Here is a 16,861-nt window from a genome sequence, read left to right as displayed (position 1 = left end):
AGTCTATAGGTTAAGATAGTGCAGTTTGTACTTTTAGGGTAAGAGATCAAATGTGTATCTCATTTTATGCCACAGACATATTTTTGAAAATATAAAACAATCAAAAGTTGTGGAGCATCTACTATGCCTCATATACTGACCTAAATGCTTTAACCAACATACATACTCTGTAAAGTGGGCATTACTATTTTCATTCTGCGTATGAGGAAGTGGGTCAGCAGAAAGTTTAACAGCATAAGTGCCAGTGTCATACAGCCACTGAAGTGTGGAACCCCTAATGTAGGTCGGTTTGTCTGACCACAAAGCTCAAGCTTTCGTATGCCGCACGCGTTAAGATATAGTAGAACGTGAATCACGTTCTCTTTTAGAAAGCTATGGCATGCAGACTCAATGTAAGACTCCTGGAATATTGTCTGTATTTAAGTGACAACTCGAAAGGTGGCAATATAGTGTATATTTGAACTATAAATGAAAAGACTTAAGTTTTTCAGGCTCTCTCACCATTGTCCGGAGCTCATTTAAAAAAAAAATGTAGAAGTGGTGATTATTTGAAGAAGTCCTACAGTCATTTACTTGGCAAGTCACATTATCTACAGAAATTTCTACAAGCAGAGATGTTAAGTAAAAGGTAAGACACACACAAACACACATTATTGAGTGCATGATGGTGTTTATTTCATTAAACATACAGCACTTGGCCCCATTTGACATCAGAGAATGAAATCGAAAGTATCCTTAATAGTTTTTAGGTTTCTCTATTAAGCAGATAACCGTGCAAAGCAACATCCCGGGACAAACCAATTTCTCTCGGGGACAGACCAAAGTTTCTCACAAAGGCCAGGCTGTGAGACACGAAAAAGTGTAACTTTTGTCTAAACTCAGAGGTCTGTCCAAGCGCTAAAAGGAAGGCTGTCCGAGAGAGGAGAGTGAGGGTTCCATGAGGAGGTAAAGGGTGGCGGCAGGGACAGTGCGCGCAGCGCGATGCCAACCAGGTGCTAGAGGTTTGGGCTCAAGCCCCACAGGTGTGGCCCGGCTACGCGACTGCCAGGCCTCCGGGCCGCGCCGGCCTGCGCATGCGTGCGGGCCTACGGCAACAAAACCGCCTCCCCCGCGCCATCGCCCTCCACTGTTACTCAGGATCTCCGCCCCTCCTTCCTACAGCGCTCAAGGGACCATGGCCGATCCTCGCGTGAGGCAGATCAAGATCAAGACCGGCGTAGTGAAGCGGTAAGGAGCCGCGAGCGGCGCAGCCGCCTGCGCCTCCTCTTACTGGCCTCAGGGCGGCTCGAGAGGCCGGGCCTAGCGCAGGCCCGAGACCAGCGCCAGGCTCCAGGCCTCAGCTGGGCTCGGCGGCGGGCGGGCGGGGACCGACGGGGACTGAGCGGGGCGCGCCGAAGCTGGAGCCCGCGGATCGCGGCACTCCCCTTTCCTAGCAGCTCCTCGGCAAAGCCGTCCGGGTGGCGGCGGGGGTCCGCCGCGGCCCCGCCCCTCGGCGCCGGGTCTGGGGTGAGGGCCGCGGCCTGGAGCGGGAGGGCGGGCTGGGCCTTGGTCCGCAACCTCTGTGCGCCGGCGCCCAGCAGCTCCCTGCTAGTGGGAAAGCGGACCCTGTCGATTTCTGGTCCTCACGCGGACTCGAAAGCAGATTCTGAAGTTTATAGGCACGCCGAAAGCCAGGGCATCATTATAAAGAGGCCGTGGTGGAGCCTTCCTAACATGGCTGGCGAGACTCGCAGACTTTGAGAACTGGGGAATGAATGGCCAGCATACCCTGCAAACTTATATGGCCTACCTGTCTCCTTTCCGCTCTCCCAGAGGTTACCCTGGAGCTTGTGGGATGCAGGTTAAGTCACTGTCATGGGTAGGGCAGTCTTGTAATTTATTCTAATCCCTACTGCTGGTAGACACTTCAGTGCGCATTAAACTTTTATTGTTCAGTTTCAAGAAGATCAAACTGATTATTCCAAGAGAAAAGATAAACAGCCTCTGTTGGAGTAGGTTATTTGTCTGATAGCCATCTGGTTTCTTCCTGTTGCCCCCACCTTTCCTCAGTTTATTGATATTTCCATCAGATTAGGACAAGGCAGAAGAGAATAAGTTCACTTTCTAAGATATTGTCTCTCAGTTTTAGCATATCATCACACACCTGGAAACTTTCCTTATTACTAAGACAATAAGGTGATAGTGTGAACGGTTTAAATGCTTTCCCTTTTCGGAAAGGAGACCGCTTGGGTTCAGATTTTGATTCTGCCCTTTATTGTGTGCTCTGGAATATATCACTTTGCACTATGCTTCTCTTACCTCGTTTGTAAAATAGGTACCCATGTCATGCAGTGCTTGCAAGAAATGTCTGCTATACTGTTTAATTCAGTGTGTGACAAATAGCCAGTGGCTAGTAAATGTTAATGAATATACTCTATTCCTATCTTATAGATGAGAAACTGAGGTTTAATGAAGTTTGAAAAAAGAAACCAAACTTGTCCAAAGTCACACTGCAAGTTAGTAGTAAAGCAAAGAAATGAAACAAGATTTCTGATCTACAGCTTTCTACTTTAAGCTATTATGCCTTAATGAAGAGTATTAAAATTTGTGATAATAGGAGGAAATTTGAGATGTATATATGAAAATATAAGTACTTCACACCATCACCTCACCCAGAGTTCTGCTCTTTAGACTTACTTTGGTTATGTCCTTTTAGTATATCTGGCAGAAGTACCAGGGTAATTGGAGAATTCTTTGGATTGGAAATCATGAGAAATGGCTTGTAATGGTGGTTTCCCATTAATTTCCTATATGACCTTGACATTTCTCATCCTAAGGATTTATCTATAAAAGTATTCAGTTCAAGTAGTTTATATATATATTTTCTAAAGAAAACACATTTAGATGATGGTGAATTCTCAAGCACTTATATAAACTGTTTGGAAACAGTTTTCTTTTCAGTTTATTTTCAATAATAGAACATTATCAAACTTTACTTTTGGCATACATTGTACTTCAATAAATTTATCATTTTTTGTGAAACCCTTTCATAATTTGCCATAATCTCAAATTGCTTATAAATTAATGGAAATGTCTATCATACATTTATTTCATGGTTTTTCTGTTGACATTTTGGTGTAGTCCCTTATGTATTATAAAATGTGATGAATTTTTTTTCTAAACATAAAATTTCTGTTTTAGTTCTATGTTACTCATTTTGCCACTTAGATGGTTAGATCAGAACAATTTGAATCCATAAATATTATTGCTCTTATTTTTCTCCTGAAAATTATTTTACTATGGCTTTTTCCATCTTCTGCCTTAGCATCCTGTTTTTAAAAACCTACATTTTATATCACTAGAGAAAAAAAAAATAGATGAGGCAGATTTGACAATTTACTAATAATTCTTGGGCCTTCTTTATATTCTTCAGTACATATACTTAATATTTTCCATAATAAAAGGTGTTTTGAAAGTATGCTTTCCCCCCCTTCCTCCAAATCTAGTTTCAAAGACTTTTTGACATTAGTTTCACAATTCAGACATGTTCTTGATCAAAGTGATTCTGCTCTTCTTTAGTTTTTAAAGCAATGTTCTAAAAACTAGCTTTTGTTCTCAATAACCTTTTTTTTTGCTCAACTATTCCTTTACTGTGGTCTCATTTCTCTTCAGAAGTTACAACTTTTATTTGTTAGAAGAAATTTGAAGTCATCAATTATATCCCCTAGCTCCTTTAGTTTTATCTCCAGAAGTTGAGAGCCACTGGAATTTAAAATTTAGAGGGCTGGGAATGTAGTTCAATGTTGGAGTGCTTACCTTGCATGTGTGAGGGTTAGGTTCAATCCCTAGGACTGCCAAAAAGAGAAAGAAAGTGGGAAAAAATCAAGTATTTGTGCTAGAGTTCAGTTGAGTAGGTCATAGGAGAAAGAATTGGTTCTTAGAGTTTAGTGTCTAACCCAGTCTGTTAGAACAGGACAGGTGGGTTGAGTGTGAGGAGATAACCCAATGAAGGAATGAGTGAATGAATGAATAAGATAGTGGTGGTGGCGTCGGCGGTGGTGGTGTTTGCCATCAAGGAGATAGAAGGATGAGTAATAGAGTCCATGTTAGAAAGGAAAGTAGAAATAGTATTTTAGGTAGAAGTTAGAAAAATTGGTTGAAGCTTCACAGTGCCCTGGTCCTTGAGAAATTTTGTTACCTTTTACAGTAAAAAAGCAAAGGATCTGATCTCTGGAAATGGGTTTCAAGACAGAAATTAGGTCACTAGTAATAAGGAAAAAGTCTCATTTTCTTATGAGTGACTTATGAGAGGAGAGTTGAACAGCAGTGAGACTGGCCTGATGCTGAGCGTCTGGCCCACAGAGCTCCTTAAGTATTCTCCCAGCAGCAGGATTCTTTTTTTGAGGGCTAATTCTGACTGTAAAATCAGAGATATGTGCACTATAGTCCCAATGGGGAATTATACAAAGTTTCTTTGAGCAGTAACTTTTGTTAACATATAACTCATGGGTACAAATTGAGCATCTCTAATTGAAAATTTTGAAATTCTCTGAAATCCAAAACATTTTGAGTGCCAACATGACACTCAAAAAGTGTTGGATTTTGGAGCATTTTTTGGTTTCTGGGTTAGGAAAGCTCAACTTGTAAAGTCTGTGGAAATATTCCAAAAATCTGAAAAAACTCTAAAATCTGAAACTTGATTGTTTGTTTTTAATAATATCTAGGTGACATCAGTTGTCCTAATTTTCTTGGAACTGAGGGGGTTTTCCCAAGATGTGAAACATTAAGTTCTAAAGTTGGAAAAGTCCCAGGCAAACCAGGATGATTGTCTACTTCTTTTGTAACTAGCTCGAATGGTTCTATTTTTTGGGTGCTTTGATTTGTATGGAGGCTATTTGTTGGTAGTACAACTGTGAGTTGTGCATTGGGCCATACTTAAAATTTAAATGTAGCTGGGTGCACATGTCTATAATCCGAGCAACTTGGGAGACTGAGGCAGGAGGATCAAAAGTTCAAGGCAGCCTCAGTAACTTAGCGAGACCTGTCTCCAAATTTAAAAGGGGGCTGAGGATGTGGCTCAGCTGGTAAGCACCCCTGGGTTCAATCCCTGGTATCAATCAATCAATCAAAAACTGAAAAACCTTAAATGTATGGTATAAATATGAATTATCACCAGAATAGCCTTTTCTGTAGTAATGATTTAGAAAGTAATGTCACTGAGGTGGAAGAAAATAAGGAATTGATGTTTCCTATCTGTTTTAAGCCAAAAAAGAATTGATGTTTTCTAAATGTTGATGTGGTATTATAGCTAAATGACTTATGTTCACTATGGGTTTCCAAGTAGGATTTGTGTTTGTGAAAGAAGTTTAGTTTGTTATTAGCTTGTGGTAAATTCAAGAAATTCTTCTGCAAGGGGGAAAAAAAACTGCTTTCATCCATTTAACATAAATGGTTGCTTAATAACTTTTTATAAAAGCTAACTTACTGTGAATAAAGCCTGCTGTACTAGCCCACTACAGGATGAATTGATTAAAAATACTTTCTTATATATATCTTTTTATAGCTATTTTATATTGGTAATGGTTTAAAATCCAATGTGAACAAAGAATGTTAGGGCATTGGAAATAGCACTGACATTGGCCCATAGTTTTCCTCTGATTAAATGAAAGTGACACCAGTAGATTAGAGTGAGACTAGGACAATTCACACTGCAATTGTGTTAGTTTAACTTTAACAATCTTTTAACACTCTTGTTTAAATGTAGCTGACATACCATAATTACAAATCTACAAGCCTTGATTATAGAATTTTACATCATGAACCTGTGGGGAAATTGTATTGATTTTTTTTTTTTTTTTTTTAATAAAGCAAGCCCTGTTCCCAAACTGTGGCATCTTCCCAAGTGTGTTTATACGTACACTTCTGGTATAGAACTGGGTATGGCTTATACACGCAAACATACACACTACACTGTAGGAGGAATTAAAATCAACATAAAAGATATATAATATCTCCAATATTAGTTCAGTATGTATTATACTGACATATAAAGTGAAAAATGTAAATGACACCTATACTAGGTAAACCTAAATTTATTTCCCCTTAGCTTTAGCTGTTTATTTACTTCCTGTATTTAAAGTAGTGATGGATAGGGCGCAGTGGTGCAGACCTGTAACCTCAGAATTCAAGAGACTGAGGCAAGAGATTCACAAGTTATAGGCTAATCTCAGCAACTTAGTGAGACCCGGTCTCTAAATAGATAGATAGATAGATAGCAAGGACTGGGGATTTAGCTGAGAGGTAGAACACTCCAGGGTTCAAGCCCCACTACCAAAAAAAAAAAAAAAAGGTGGGTGGAAATATGGTAAACAATATAAGAAAAAGTTAAGGACATTGCTTTATAATTTATTTCCCAAAGCTTTTCTAATTATATCTTTTCTTGTACTCATACCCCTTTATTTTGAATTAGAGTACATTCAGCCAGAATGACCAACTTCTTAGCTTGCTCTTTTTGAAATTTCTGTAATGTATCCAGTTCCAAAGTGGTGGTCAGAGGTAGTATCACAGTGAGTAGCAGATGATCAGCTCTTTACTACATTGTACCAATTACTTGGCAAGCATTGACTCTCAAGAGCTATACCAAGAGGCAATCAGATGTCTCTTCTAGCTGGAAAGGGAGAAAACTAAAGCTCTCATGACTGAGCATAGAATCAAGATCCACGACCAAGCAATATGTTTTCTTGTTTAGAATGTAGAATTTAAACTAGAATGACTAGCAATGACTCTTGGGTAATATGAAACATGGAAGCAGAGAATTTTGAATTTTTTGGTTCTAACAGAAGATAAAAAATCACTCTAATACTTTGTTATTGGTAAGTAAAATATTTCACATATACATTTTCCCATTAGCTGAGACTTATCCCTAAAAGTGCTAAAATTAATTCTTAAGGCACATTTATGGGAAAAAATTTCCCCAAATATATACTTGTTTGACCAAATTACTCTGAACTTTTCCGTAAGTCAGGTTTTTTCCTTCTATAATTAGGAAGAATAGCACTGCAAACTTTTTTTTTTTTAGTTGTACATGGACACAATACCTTTATTTTGTTTATTTATGTGGTGTTGAATCTAGTGCCTCACATGTGTTAGGCAAGTACTCTACCACTGAGCCACAACTCCAGCCCACTAAAAACTTTTTAAAAAACTGTTTTTAAAACAGGTGAACAAAGATTTATTGGTTCATGAAAAGCCTTCTTTTGTTTGTTATTTGACTGGGTTTTTTACATATTTTTATTTAAATGGTGCTGAGGATGGAACCCAAGGCTTTGTGTATGCTGGGCAAGTGCTCAACTGCCGCAGTCTGGCTGGGCACAAATGCCGCAGTCTGGCTGGGCACACAATCACGAGCCACCACACAGCTTGTAGATTCAAACAGCAACTCTTTATTCCCGAACTCACACCAGCCGTCTACAATCACGTTCTGGGGAAATCCACGTTCTCTCCCAAATCCGCGTTCTCTGCCCAAATCCACCTCCACTGGGCTTCTATATCCAAAAATATACTGTCTGAATCCCGTGACAACTCAAGGGGAACTCAGGCAGCAGGATACGCCCTATTCCCAGCAGGAATAATCTTAAACCTTAAACCTGGAACCTAAACTGGGAACGCCCTAAACAAGATTATCTTAAAACCGGGAACACCCTAATCTGCCTTGGTCCTTGAGCAAGGTCACTTACATTCAATGTCACTGCAACATGTCAGCAACATGGGGTACGCTGGCAAGGAAATTGTCATACCTACTTGGCTAATGGCTCCCAGCATCTCCCCCCTTCTGATTAATTAAACAACAAGCAATGTGGCTTAAGGACCGTGCCTGGTAGGTTGTCCAATTCAACATATGGTTCTTACCCGTCATCGGAAAACTGACCTTTAGGCGTCAGCCTCCTGTCTTAGGTTGATACCACTGCAATTGAATCATACCCGTCACTGACTACCGGTCCAGCATACAGCCATACTTGTGGATTGGTCTATGCACCAGTGGGGGGGTGAGGTTCTTTGCCTCACCTCTGTTGGCCCCCAAATTTGGCCTTGGTGCCAGTGGGGGAGTGAGGTTAATGTGGCTTATGGACCATGCCTGGTAGGTTGTCCAATTCAACATATGGTTCTTACCCGTCATCGGAAAACTGACCTTTAGGCGTCAGCCTCCTGTCTTAGGTTGATACCATTGCAATTGGATCATACCCGTCACTGACTACCGGTCCAGCATAAGCCATTGGCCCCCAAATTTTAGACCATCACTAGCAGAAGGGAGGAGGATACAGAAATGCCACGAAACCAAGCCAATTGACGGCTCCTTGGGAAAAATTGCATCACTGGTGACACCATCAGCAAAGATATGCCAGCATTACCACAATTCGCTGCACCAAACGATAGTTACATAGTCCAGGCAAGTTCTGCAAGCAGTTCAAAGCAGAGGAATCTATCAATATGTCCATTTCCTTCCAAAATCCGTTTCCTCCCAAAGTAAGTTGACTCTTTGATTGAGCATTACTTGTTGAGTTCTTCACCGGCACTGGGATGGAGATAGGAATTCTGGCAATGATGCTAAAGAGACATTATCCTGAAAAGAATTATTAAATATAATGAAAAGGAAAGGTGAAAGTAAACAAACAGATCTGTTAACCTACTTTAAAAACAATCCTTAACAGCTTTTTACCTAATTTAAATTAGTAAACAAACAGATCTGTTAACCACCTTTAAAAACAATCCTTAACAGCTGTTTACATAATTTAAATTAAACCATTTAAATCACGTGAATAAAAAAAATAATAATAATTCGGATCCATTTTTTCATGAGCGCTCCTCATATAAGAAATATGGACATACGCACATACAGACATACAACACAAAACACAAGAGTGTACACAAACGTACAACACATAAGAAAATAGTAAAGGCCTTGTAGCTTTACCTAGGTGAAATCTCCATTGCAATGTTTAAAAACTCCACAGTCAAAAAATAAAACTGATCAGAAAAACATTAACCTAGGTTTGTATGAGCTCAAAAAATAAAAATAGAACCTTATGATGTGGAAAAATGCAATAATAAAATAGCTATTGAAAAAAGCATCCTGGTTAATCACTGTCGCAGATGTAAGAATGGCCAAGCTGGAGTTCTGGATATCAGCTGTTATGGATTTGAGTCAAATCATCTTCTTTTCGATCTGTAGAAACTGTTTTAGTTAATCTCTCTGGAATCCAAATGGGCTGCTGTTCTCCCTGTGGAAAAACACAAACAGACCCCCGACTCCAGACAATCACTGGGTCAGGACCTTTCCATTGTCCTGTTAGAATATCTTTCCAAAGTACTTTAGGCTTATGTACATTTTTTGGATACATATGCCTTTCCGCAGCACTAAGTCCTGATGAATCCAAATTTAAAAAGTTTAGAGTAAAAAGCGTTATTTTAAGTTTATCTTTGGGGGATATATACCCCCTTCCAATTCCCTCTTTTTGCTTTAATAAGTATGTTTTAATAGTTTGATGAGCTCTTTCAACTATGCCTTGTCCCTGTGGATTGTATGGGATTCCTGTTATATGAGTAATACCAAATGATGAGCAAAATTGTTTAAAAGAGGTAGAGGTATAGCCAGGACCATTATCGGTTTTTAACTGTTTAGGAACGCCCACAGTGGCAAAATTTTGTAAGCAATGAGCTATAACATCTTTAGTTTTTTCTCCGGCATGAAGGGAGCCCATCAAAAATCCAGAAGAAGTATCGACTGTAACGTGTAAATATTTTAATTTTCCAAATTCTGGCAAGTGTGTGACGTCCATCTGCCAAATATGGTTAGGTATCAGTCCTCTAGGATTGACTTCAAGATTAACTTGTGGTAAAAATGTCACACAATTTTGACATTGTTTTATTATATGTCTGGCTTGTTCCTTAGTTATTTTAAAACGCTTTTGTAAAGTATTAGCATTAACATGAAACCTTTTATGAAAATTTGTAGCTTCTTCAAATGTAGAGAAAATATGTATGTCATGTGTAGTTTTATCTGCTAAATCATTGCCTAAACTAAGGGCTCCAGGCAATCCTGTATGTGCCCTAATATGTCCTATAAAGAATGGATCTTTTCTGTCCCAGATTAGACTTTGTATAGTGGAAAACAAAGAGAAAACAGTAGAAGAAGGGGAAATCCTACCAGCATCTTCAAGAGATACTATAGCATTAACTACATACTGACTATCAGAAAATAAATTAAATACAGAATCTTTAAACATCAAAAAAGCTTGTAAAACTGCATTAAGCTCTACCTTTTGAGCTGATTGTTTGGGTACTAAAAATGTAAAAGTTTGATCAGGGGTAACTACTGCTGCTGTACCATTATTTGACCCATCAGTGAATATATTTGGAGCATTCATGATAGGTGTTTTTCTTGTCATTTTAGGAAAAACTACAGGATGCTTAGACCAAAAAGACAACAAAGGATTAGATGGTAAATGATTATCAAATGAAACATTAGATTTACACATGATTATTGCCCAAGTATTTAACTCATTAGCTAACTCATCAATTTGATCCATAGTATATGGAGTAATAATTTTATTGGGAGAAATTCCAAACACTCCCTTCGCTGCTTTTATTCCTTTGAGTATTAATTGTCCTACAGCCTCAGGATACCTAGTAAGAATAGTGTTAGGAGAATAAGATAAATGTATCCACAATAATGGACCTTCTTGCCAAAATACTCCTGTAGGAATATTTTTTGTTGGTAGTACAATAAATAATAAAGGCAAACTTATATCAATTCTATCCAAATGTATGTTTTCCATATATGTTTCAATAATTTTTAATGCCTTTCTTGCTTTAGGAGTTAACATGCGGGGTGAATTTGGATCTGATGGACCTTTTAGAATATCAAATAAAGGTCCCAATTCTCCTGTTGGTATACCTAGATAAGGCCTTATCCAATTTATGTCTCCCAATAACTTTTGAAAGTCGTTAAGTGATTTGAGTTGATCTACTCGTATTTGAATTTTTGGTGGACGGACCATGGTTGAGGATAATAGAACTCCTAAATAATTAATTGGAAAATTTAATTGTACTTTATCTATTGCTATCTCTAGATTATAATTTTTTAATAAGTTTGTAAGTGTGGCATAACATTCCAGCAATATGTTTTTATCTTTATGTGCCAATAATACATCATCCATATAGTGAAATATTTGTAGTTCAGGATTTTGATTTCTAAGTGGCTGGATTGCTTTGTTAACATATATTTGACACATAGTTGGACTGTTAGCCATCCCTTGAGGGAGTACTTTCCATTCATATCTCTGATCAGGACCTTCATGATTTAATGCAGGGATAGTAAATGCAAAACGTGGACTATCCTCGGGATGAATTGGAATTGAAAAAAAACAATCTTTAATATCTATAGCTAAAACATGCCAGGTTTTTGGCAAAGCAGACAATTGAGGAATCCCTGATTGAGCAGGTCCCATAACAACCATCTCATTATTAATGGCTCTTAAATCTTGCAATAATCTCCATTTACCAGATTTCTTTTTGATGACAAAAATGGGAGTATTATGGGGAGATATGGAAGGTTGTATATGTCCTTCCGTTAATTGTTGTTTGACCAGATCATGGGCTACTTGTATCTTTTCTTTAGTCAGGGGCCACTGAGGAACCCACACTGGTCTTTCTGATTTCCAAGTAATTTTGATTGTCTCAGTGGCCCTTTCTGAAAATCCAACCCATGTCTGTCTGTTCCTTGATCTATTTGTACTGGTGCTGCTATACCTTGCCCTTGTTTTCCTAATCTTTTTTCTTTCCTAAAGCCTTGTCTAGCTCTAGTAGTGGGCACATTAGGATTGATATTATTTGTTAACGTCAAACCTAATTGATCTAGGACATCTCGTCCCCACAAATTTATAGGAAGATGATCCAATACATATGGCTGTATAGTTCCTTCACATCCTTCAGGATCCTTCCAATCTAATATCATAGAACTTCTATGGGGATTAGTCGCCACTCCTAGGCCTCGAAGCGTTTGAGTGGCTTGTTGTAATGGCCAATGTTTTGGCCATTCTTGACGAGATATGATGCTAAGGTCAGCTCCTGTGTCCAGTAGCCCATTAAACTCATGACCTTGAATATTTAGTTTTAGCATTGGGCGAGAATCTAAATTTAAAGACAACATAGCCCAATCTACACCTGTGGAGCCTAATCCCCTGGAACCTCTTTCTACACTATGACTAGGAAATTTATTATGTAGGCTGGGTATTATTAACAACTGTGCTATTCTATCTCCAGGTGAAATTACTGATATACCTCTTGGAGAACTAGCTATAATTTTTATTTCACCTACATAATCGGGATCAATTACCCCAGGACTTATCATAAGTCCTTTTAATGTAGATGAACTACGTCCCAGTAATAAGCCTACTGTTCCTTGGGGAAGAGGTCCTTTTACTCCTGTGGGAATGATTTGAACTCCCATCTCTGGAGTTAATACTGCTCTGGCAGAGGCACAGATGTCCAACCCTGCGCTCCCTTGGGTTTGTCTGATGAGGGATTTAATGGACAATGTGTCCTGGGCACTACCCTGATGGTGTTGCTGGGATCCTCCACTGCCCCGTATATTTGTGGTTGTGGGCCCCGGAGCATTGGGCCCCCCTGTCCGTTTTTTGGCAATGGAGCCTGATGCCTTTCTCCACGATATCGTGGATAAATACCTGGTCTTTGTCCGTTTTTTGATAAGGGAGTACCTTCTATGGTGGTTTGAGAACGGCATTCATTAGCCCAATGTCTCCCTCTACGGCATCGTGGGCAAATACCTGGTATTCTATTCCTTTGATACCTACTTTTGTTAAACCCTCCTCCTATGGGGCAATTCCTTTTAAAATGTCCTGTTTGTTCACAATCATAGCATGTTTTTGGCCTGGCATCTAAAGCCTGTTGTACTGCAGCTGCCAAGACTTGTCCTTGTTCATTAATATCTCTACATAATTTGATATATGTGTTTAAATCTTCATGTCTCCATGGTCTAATAACCTCTCTGCAGCAACGATTTGCTTGGTCATAAGCCAGTTGTTTTATTAATGGCATTGCTTGTTCTGTATCCCCAAAAATTTTGGCAGCCGTTTGAATTAGCCTATCTACAAAGTCAGCGTAAGGTTCATTAGCTCTCTGTATTACCTTAGATAGCTGACCTTGTAAATCTCCATGTCCTTGTAAAGTCTTCCATGCCCTAACTGCGTCTGCAGCAATTTGTGCATACATAGCAGGATCATATTCAATTTGTTGCCGTTGACCCTCATAAGGTCCTTTTCCTAACAACATATCTAGATTTCTTTGAGGGTAACCGGCTGCTGCATTTCGCCTAGCTGTCTCCGTGCAAAATTCCTCATTGGCAACCTTCCATAACAAATATTGTCCTCCATTTAGTACAGATTTACACATGCTAGCCCAATCTGCTGGCGTCATGTCCAAGTTAGTAATGGACTCAACCATGCTTACCGTGAAGGGAGCTTGGGGACCATAGGTTGTTACAGCCTCCTTTAACTGCTTCACTGTTTTAAAATCTAAAGCACGGTGAATTCGCTGCCCTCCTGCCTGTTCAAGTACAGGGCATGCTAATCTTTGAGGTCCTGTCTCAGGATCCCATTTATCAACTACGGGGTTTGAGGGCCACTCAGCTGTCTCCATCGGTGGGGCTGTTGGTTGAATTACGCCCTCTTGTGATAAAATGGAGTTAGTAACAGCCTCCTGTTGTGGCCTTTTTCCTAACAACCCCTTTTCCTTTAAATTTTCTTCCTCTGTCTGACTAGCTCGAGAGACCTTCTCTTTTGCTTGATCTAAAATGTCTTTCTCCATGGTCTGAACCTCTAACAATTTACTTAACATCTTTTCGGTTTGTTTTTTACTAATTTCTAATCTACTATAAAGATAACGCAACCCAATAAGATAGCACAAAACAAAGCCGAAACTGAATGAAACAAAAACGGAATAAAAAATCGTTGTATCAATTTTCTCTTCCTCAGGGCCGACAAACTTCAAACCTTTAGTCAACCATTTTTTCCAGTTTGCCTGAGAAATTTCTAGGGATAGGCAGCTTGAAACAAAAACAAGATAAATCAAAACAATAACACATTGTTTTTTGAGTTGGTCACCCATTCTTTCGCTCTTCCTCAGGGGCGAGCAATTTCACTTACCTCCAAGCTTCAGAAGTTCCCCGTACGAGCCGCCAAATGCCGCAGTCTGGCTGGGCACAAATGCCGCAGTCTGGCTGGGCACACAATCACGAGCCACCACACAGCTTGTAGATTCAAACAGCAACTCTTTATTCCCGAACTCACACCAGCCGTCTACAATCACGTTCTGGGGAAATCCACGTTCTCTCCCAAATCCGCGTTCTCTGCCCAAATCCACCTCCACTGGGCTTCTATATCCAAAAATATACTGTCTGAATCCCGTGACAACTCAAGGGGAACTCAGGCAGCAGGATACGCCCTATTCCCAGCAGGAATAATCTTAAACCTTAAACCTGGAACCTAAACTGGGAACGCCCTAAACAAGATTATCTTAAAACCGGGAACACCCTAATCTGCCTTGGTCCTTGAGCAAGGTCACTTACATTCAATGTCACTGCAACATGTCAGCAACATGGGGTACGCTGGCAAGGAAATTGTCATACCTACTTGGCTAATGGCTCCCAGCACTCAACCACTGAGCTACTTTTAAGTAATATACTAATAATAGGAACCCCATCACCTATCTTAAAGTCTAAAATAATGATAATAGCTTACCTAGTGCTTTCCTAATTTTGTGCTACTTCCTCCATCTAAGGTAACTACTGTTTTAATCTTATATTTACTATTATCTTGCTTTTTGGTTTTTAATAGTAAATACTACCATTTCTTTACTATTAAAATGTATGTTATTAGTTTTAGTTACTTTTTTACTACATAAGAAGGGCATCTTTTGGGATTTATTATTTTTCACTCAATGTTATGTTGGTAAAATTCAGGCATATTTTTGCATGTAGATACAATATATGTGTTTTGACTATTGTATAATATTCTGCTGTGTGATAATGCTACAATTTATCCATTCATTTGTTGAAGAGCATTTGGATTGTTCTAGTTATTAACTGTGTTTCTGTATTCAATTTTATTCATGTCTTTGGTAATGATATGCAAGTTTTTCTTGAATGTATACCTAGAAATGTAATTGTTGGGTCATAAACTATGGAATGTTTCATTGTATTAGTCAGCTTTCCTTCACTGTCATGAAATTTCTGGAAAAAAATCAACTTAGAGGAGGAAAGATTTATTTTGACTCATGGTTTTCAGTTCATAGTCACTTGATTATTGAATTTGGGCCTGTGGTGAGGTAGAAAGAACATCATGGTGAGTAGCACATGGCAACGCAAAGCTGCTGACCTCATTGCTGGGAGGGAGGGGTGGTGAGATGGAGGGAGGGATGGTGAGATGAATGCAAGGGTACAACCTCAGTGACCCACTCCTTCGTCTAGGCCCCATCTGAAATTTCTACCACCTCCCAATAGTGCAATCTTCTAGGGACTAAGCCTTCAACACATAAGTAGTCTTTGGTGGACATTTAATATCCAAACCATGTTGTTCACTTAATAAGGTAATGCTATTTGAATCAGTTTGGATTGCTCTAACAAAGTGCCATTGTGAATTAAAACAAAATAAATTTATTTCTCATGATTCTGGGGCCTGGAAGTCTTGAGATCAGGGTGCCAAAATGTTGGGTTCTGATGCAGACCTGTTCAGGTTGCAGATTGCTGTCTTCTTTTATCCTCACATGGTAGAAAGAGGTCTAGAGAGTTCTCTAGGATCTCTTTCATAAAGGCACTAGTTTCATTCACAAGAGCACTGTCTTCATGACCTTACACCTTACCAAAGACCCCACATCCTGATACTGTGAATTGGTGGTGGGAGGACACACAAACATTCAGTCCATAACAGTGCCAAACTATTTTCCAAAGGGGTTATTTCATTTTTACATTCTCAACTACATGCATCAGAGTTTCTTTTATTATCTACATCTTTTATAATGTTTGATATACTTCTTAATTTTACTCTAATACTGTTTTTGCTTAATTTCCATCTTTGGAAAATTATTTTGATTATCTTTTTAAACAAGCATCCCTAAAGATAAAGAACAAAAGGAAAAAGATGTGCGACTCTAGCCCTATCTTAGTCATATCCTTCTCTCCTGTGTAGAATGGTGTATATACCTTAGACAACCAGGGAGTTTTACTTGGTAGAAAGGGCAATCTTTGGAAAAGACAACCCTACCCATTTCCAGGATTATGCATTCAGTCAAGATATGGTGGGTGGGAAGGCAGGGATGAGGGAGACCTCTAGATGGAGCTCTAGATGCTGGGTCCTGAAAACTCTCCTGGCACTGGGTTGGTTAGGATCTGAGGCCAAAGAAGGTCAACAATATCACTTTTTAAATGGTTCTTTTCCTTATTGTTAATTCTAATTTATGATACCTTAATTTCATAAGTTTGTCATAGCGTTTCTAGAGCAAGATTGAATTCTTTATTGATAATGTTATAATTTTTTTAAACCTAATACCATATGGTTTTGTAATTGTCACTACTATAGGTTTAAAATCTGTCAGCCATATATACCTTTAATCTTTACTTGTCTCCAGTACCACTACCACAATCAAGAACAAGTTGTTAATTGTCATTTATTTATATCTTTTTTTAGCTATACAGTTAGAATTAGGAAATGCATAGGTCTCAAAATTGATATTTAGCTGGGTATAGTGGTGCACGCTTTTAATCCAGCTACTGGGGAGACTGAGGTAAGGGAATGGCAAATTTGAGCCA

The 16,861-nt window shown here is 39.0% G+C and overlaps 1 protein-coding gene across 1 annotated transcript in view; it reads left to right on the top strand.

Annotated features, from left to right (window-relative positions):
* The first annotated feature begins 1,068 nt into the window (after positions 1–1,068).
* Tbca (tubulin folding cofactor A) overlaps positions 1,069–16,861 on the top strand; it is a 73,693-nt gene continuing 57,900 nt past the window's right edge. Inside the window, exon 1 of the mRNA XM_046427558.2 lies at positions 1,069–1,227. Coding sequence (XP_046283514.1) covers positions 1,175–1,227 — 53 coding nt within the window. The 5' untranslated portion in view covers positions 1,069–1,174. The remainder of the gene's footprint in view (positions 1,228–16,861) is intronic.

This window comes from Marmota monax, unplaced genomic scaffold, assembly GCF_021218885.2.
Source record: "Marmota monax isolate L192 unplaced genomic scaffold, Marmota_monax_Labrador192_F-V1.1 WCK01_AAM20220418_F8-fsc00018, whole genome shotgun sequence".
NCBI lineage: Eukaryota > Metazoa > Chordata > Mammalia > Rodentia > Sciuridae > Marmota > Marmota monax.
The sequence above is the reverse complement of the archived record's forward strand: the minus strand, read 5'-3'. Positions and strand labels throughout refer to the sequence as shown.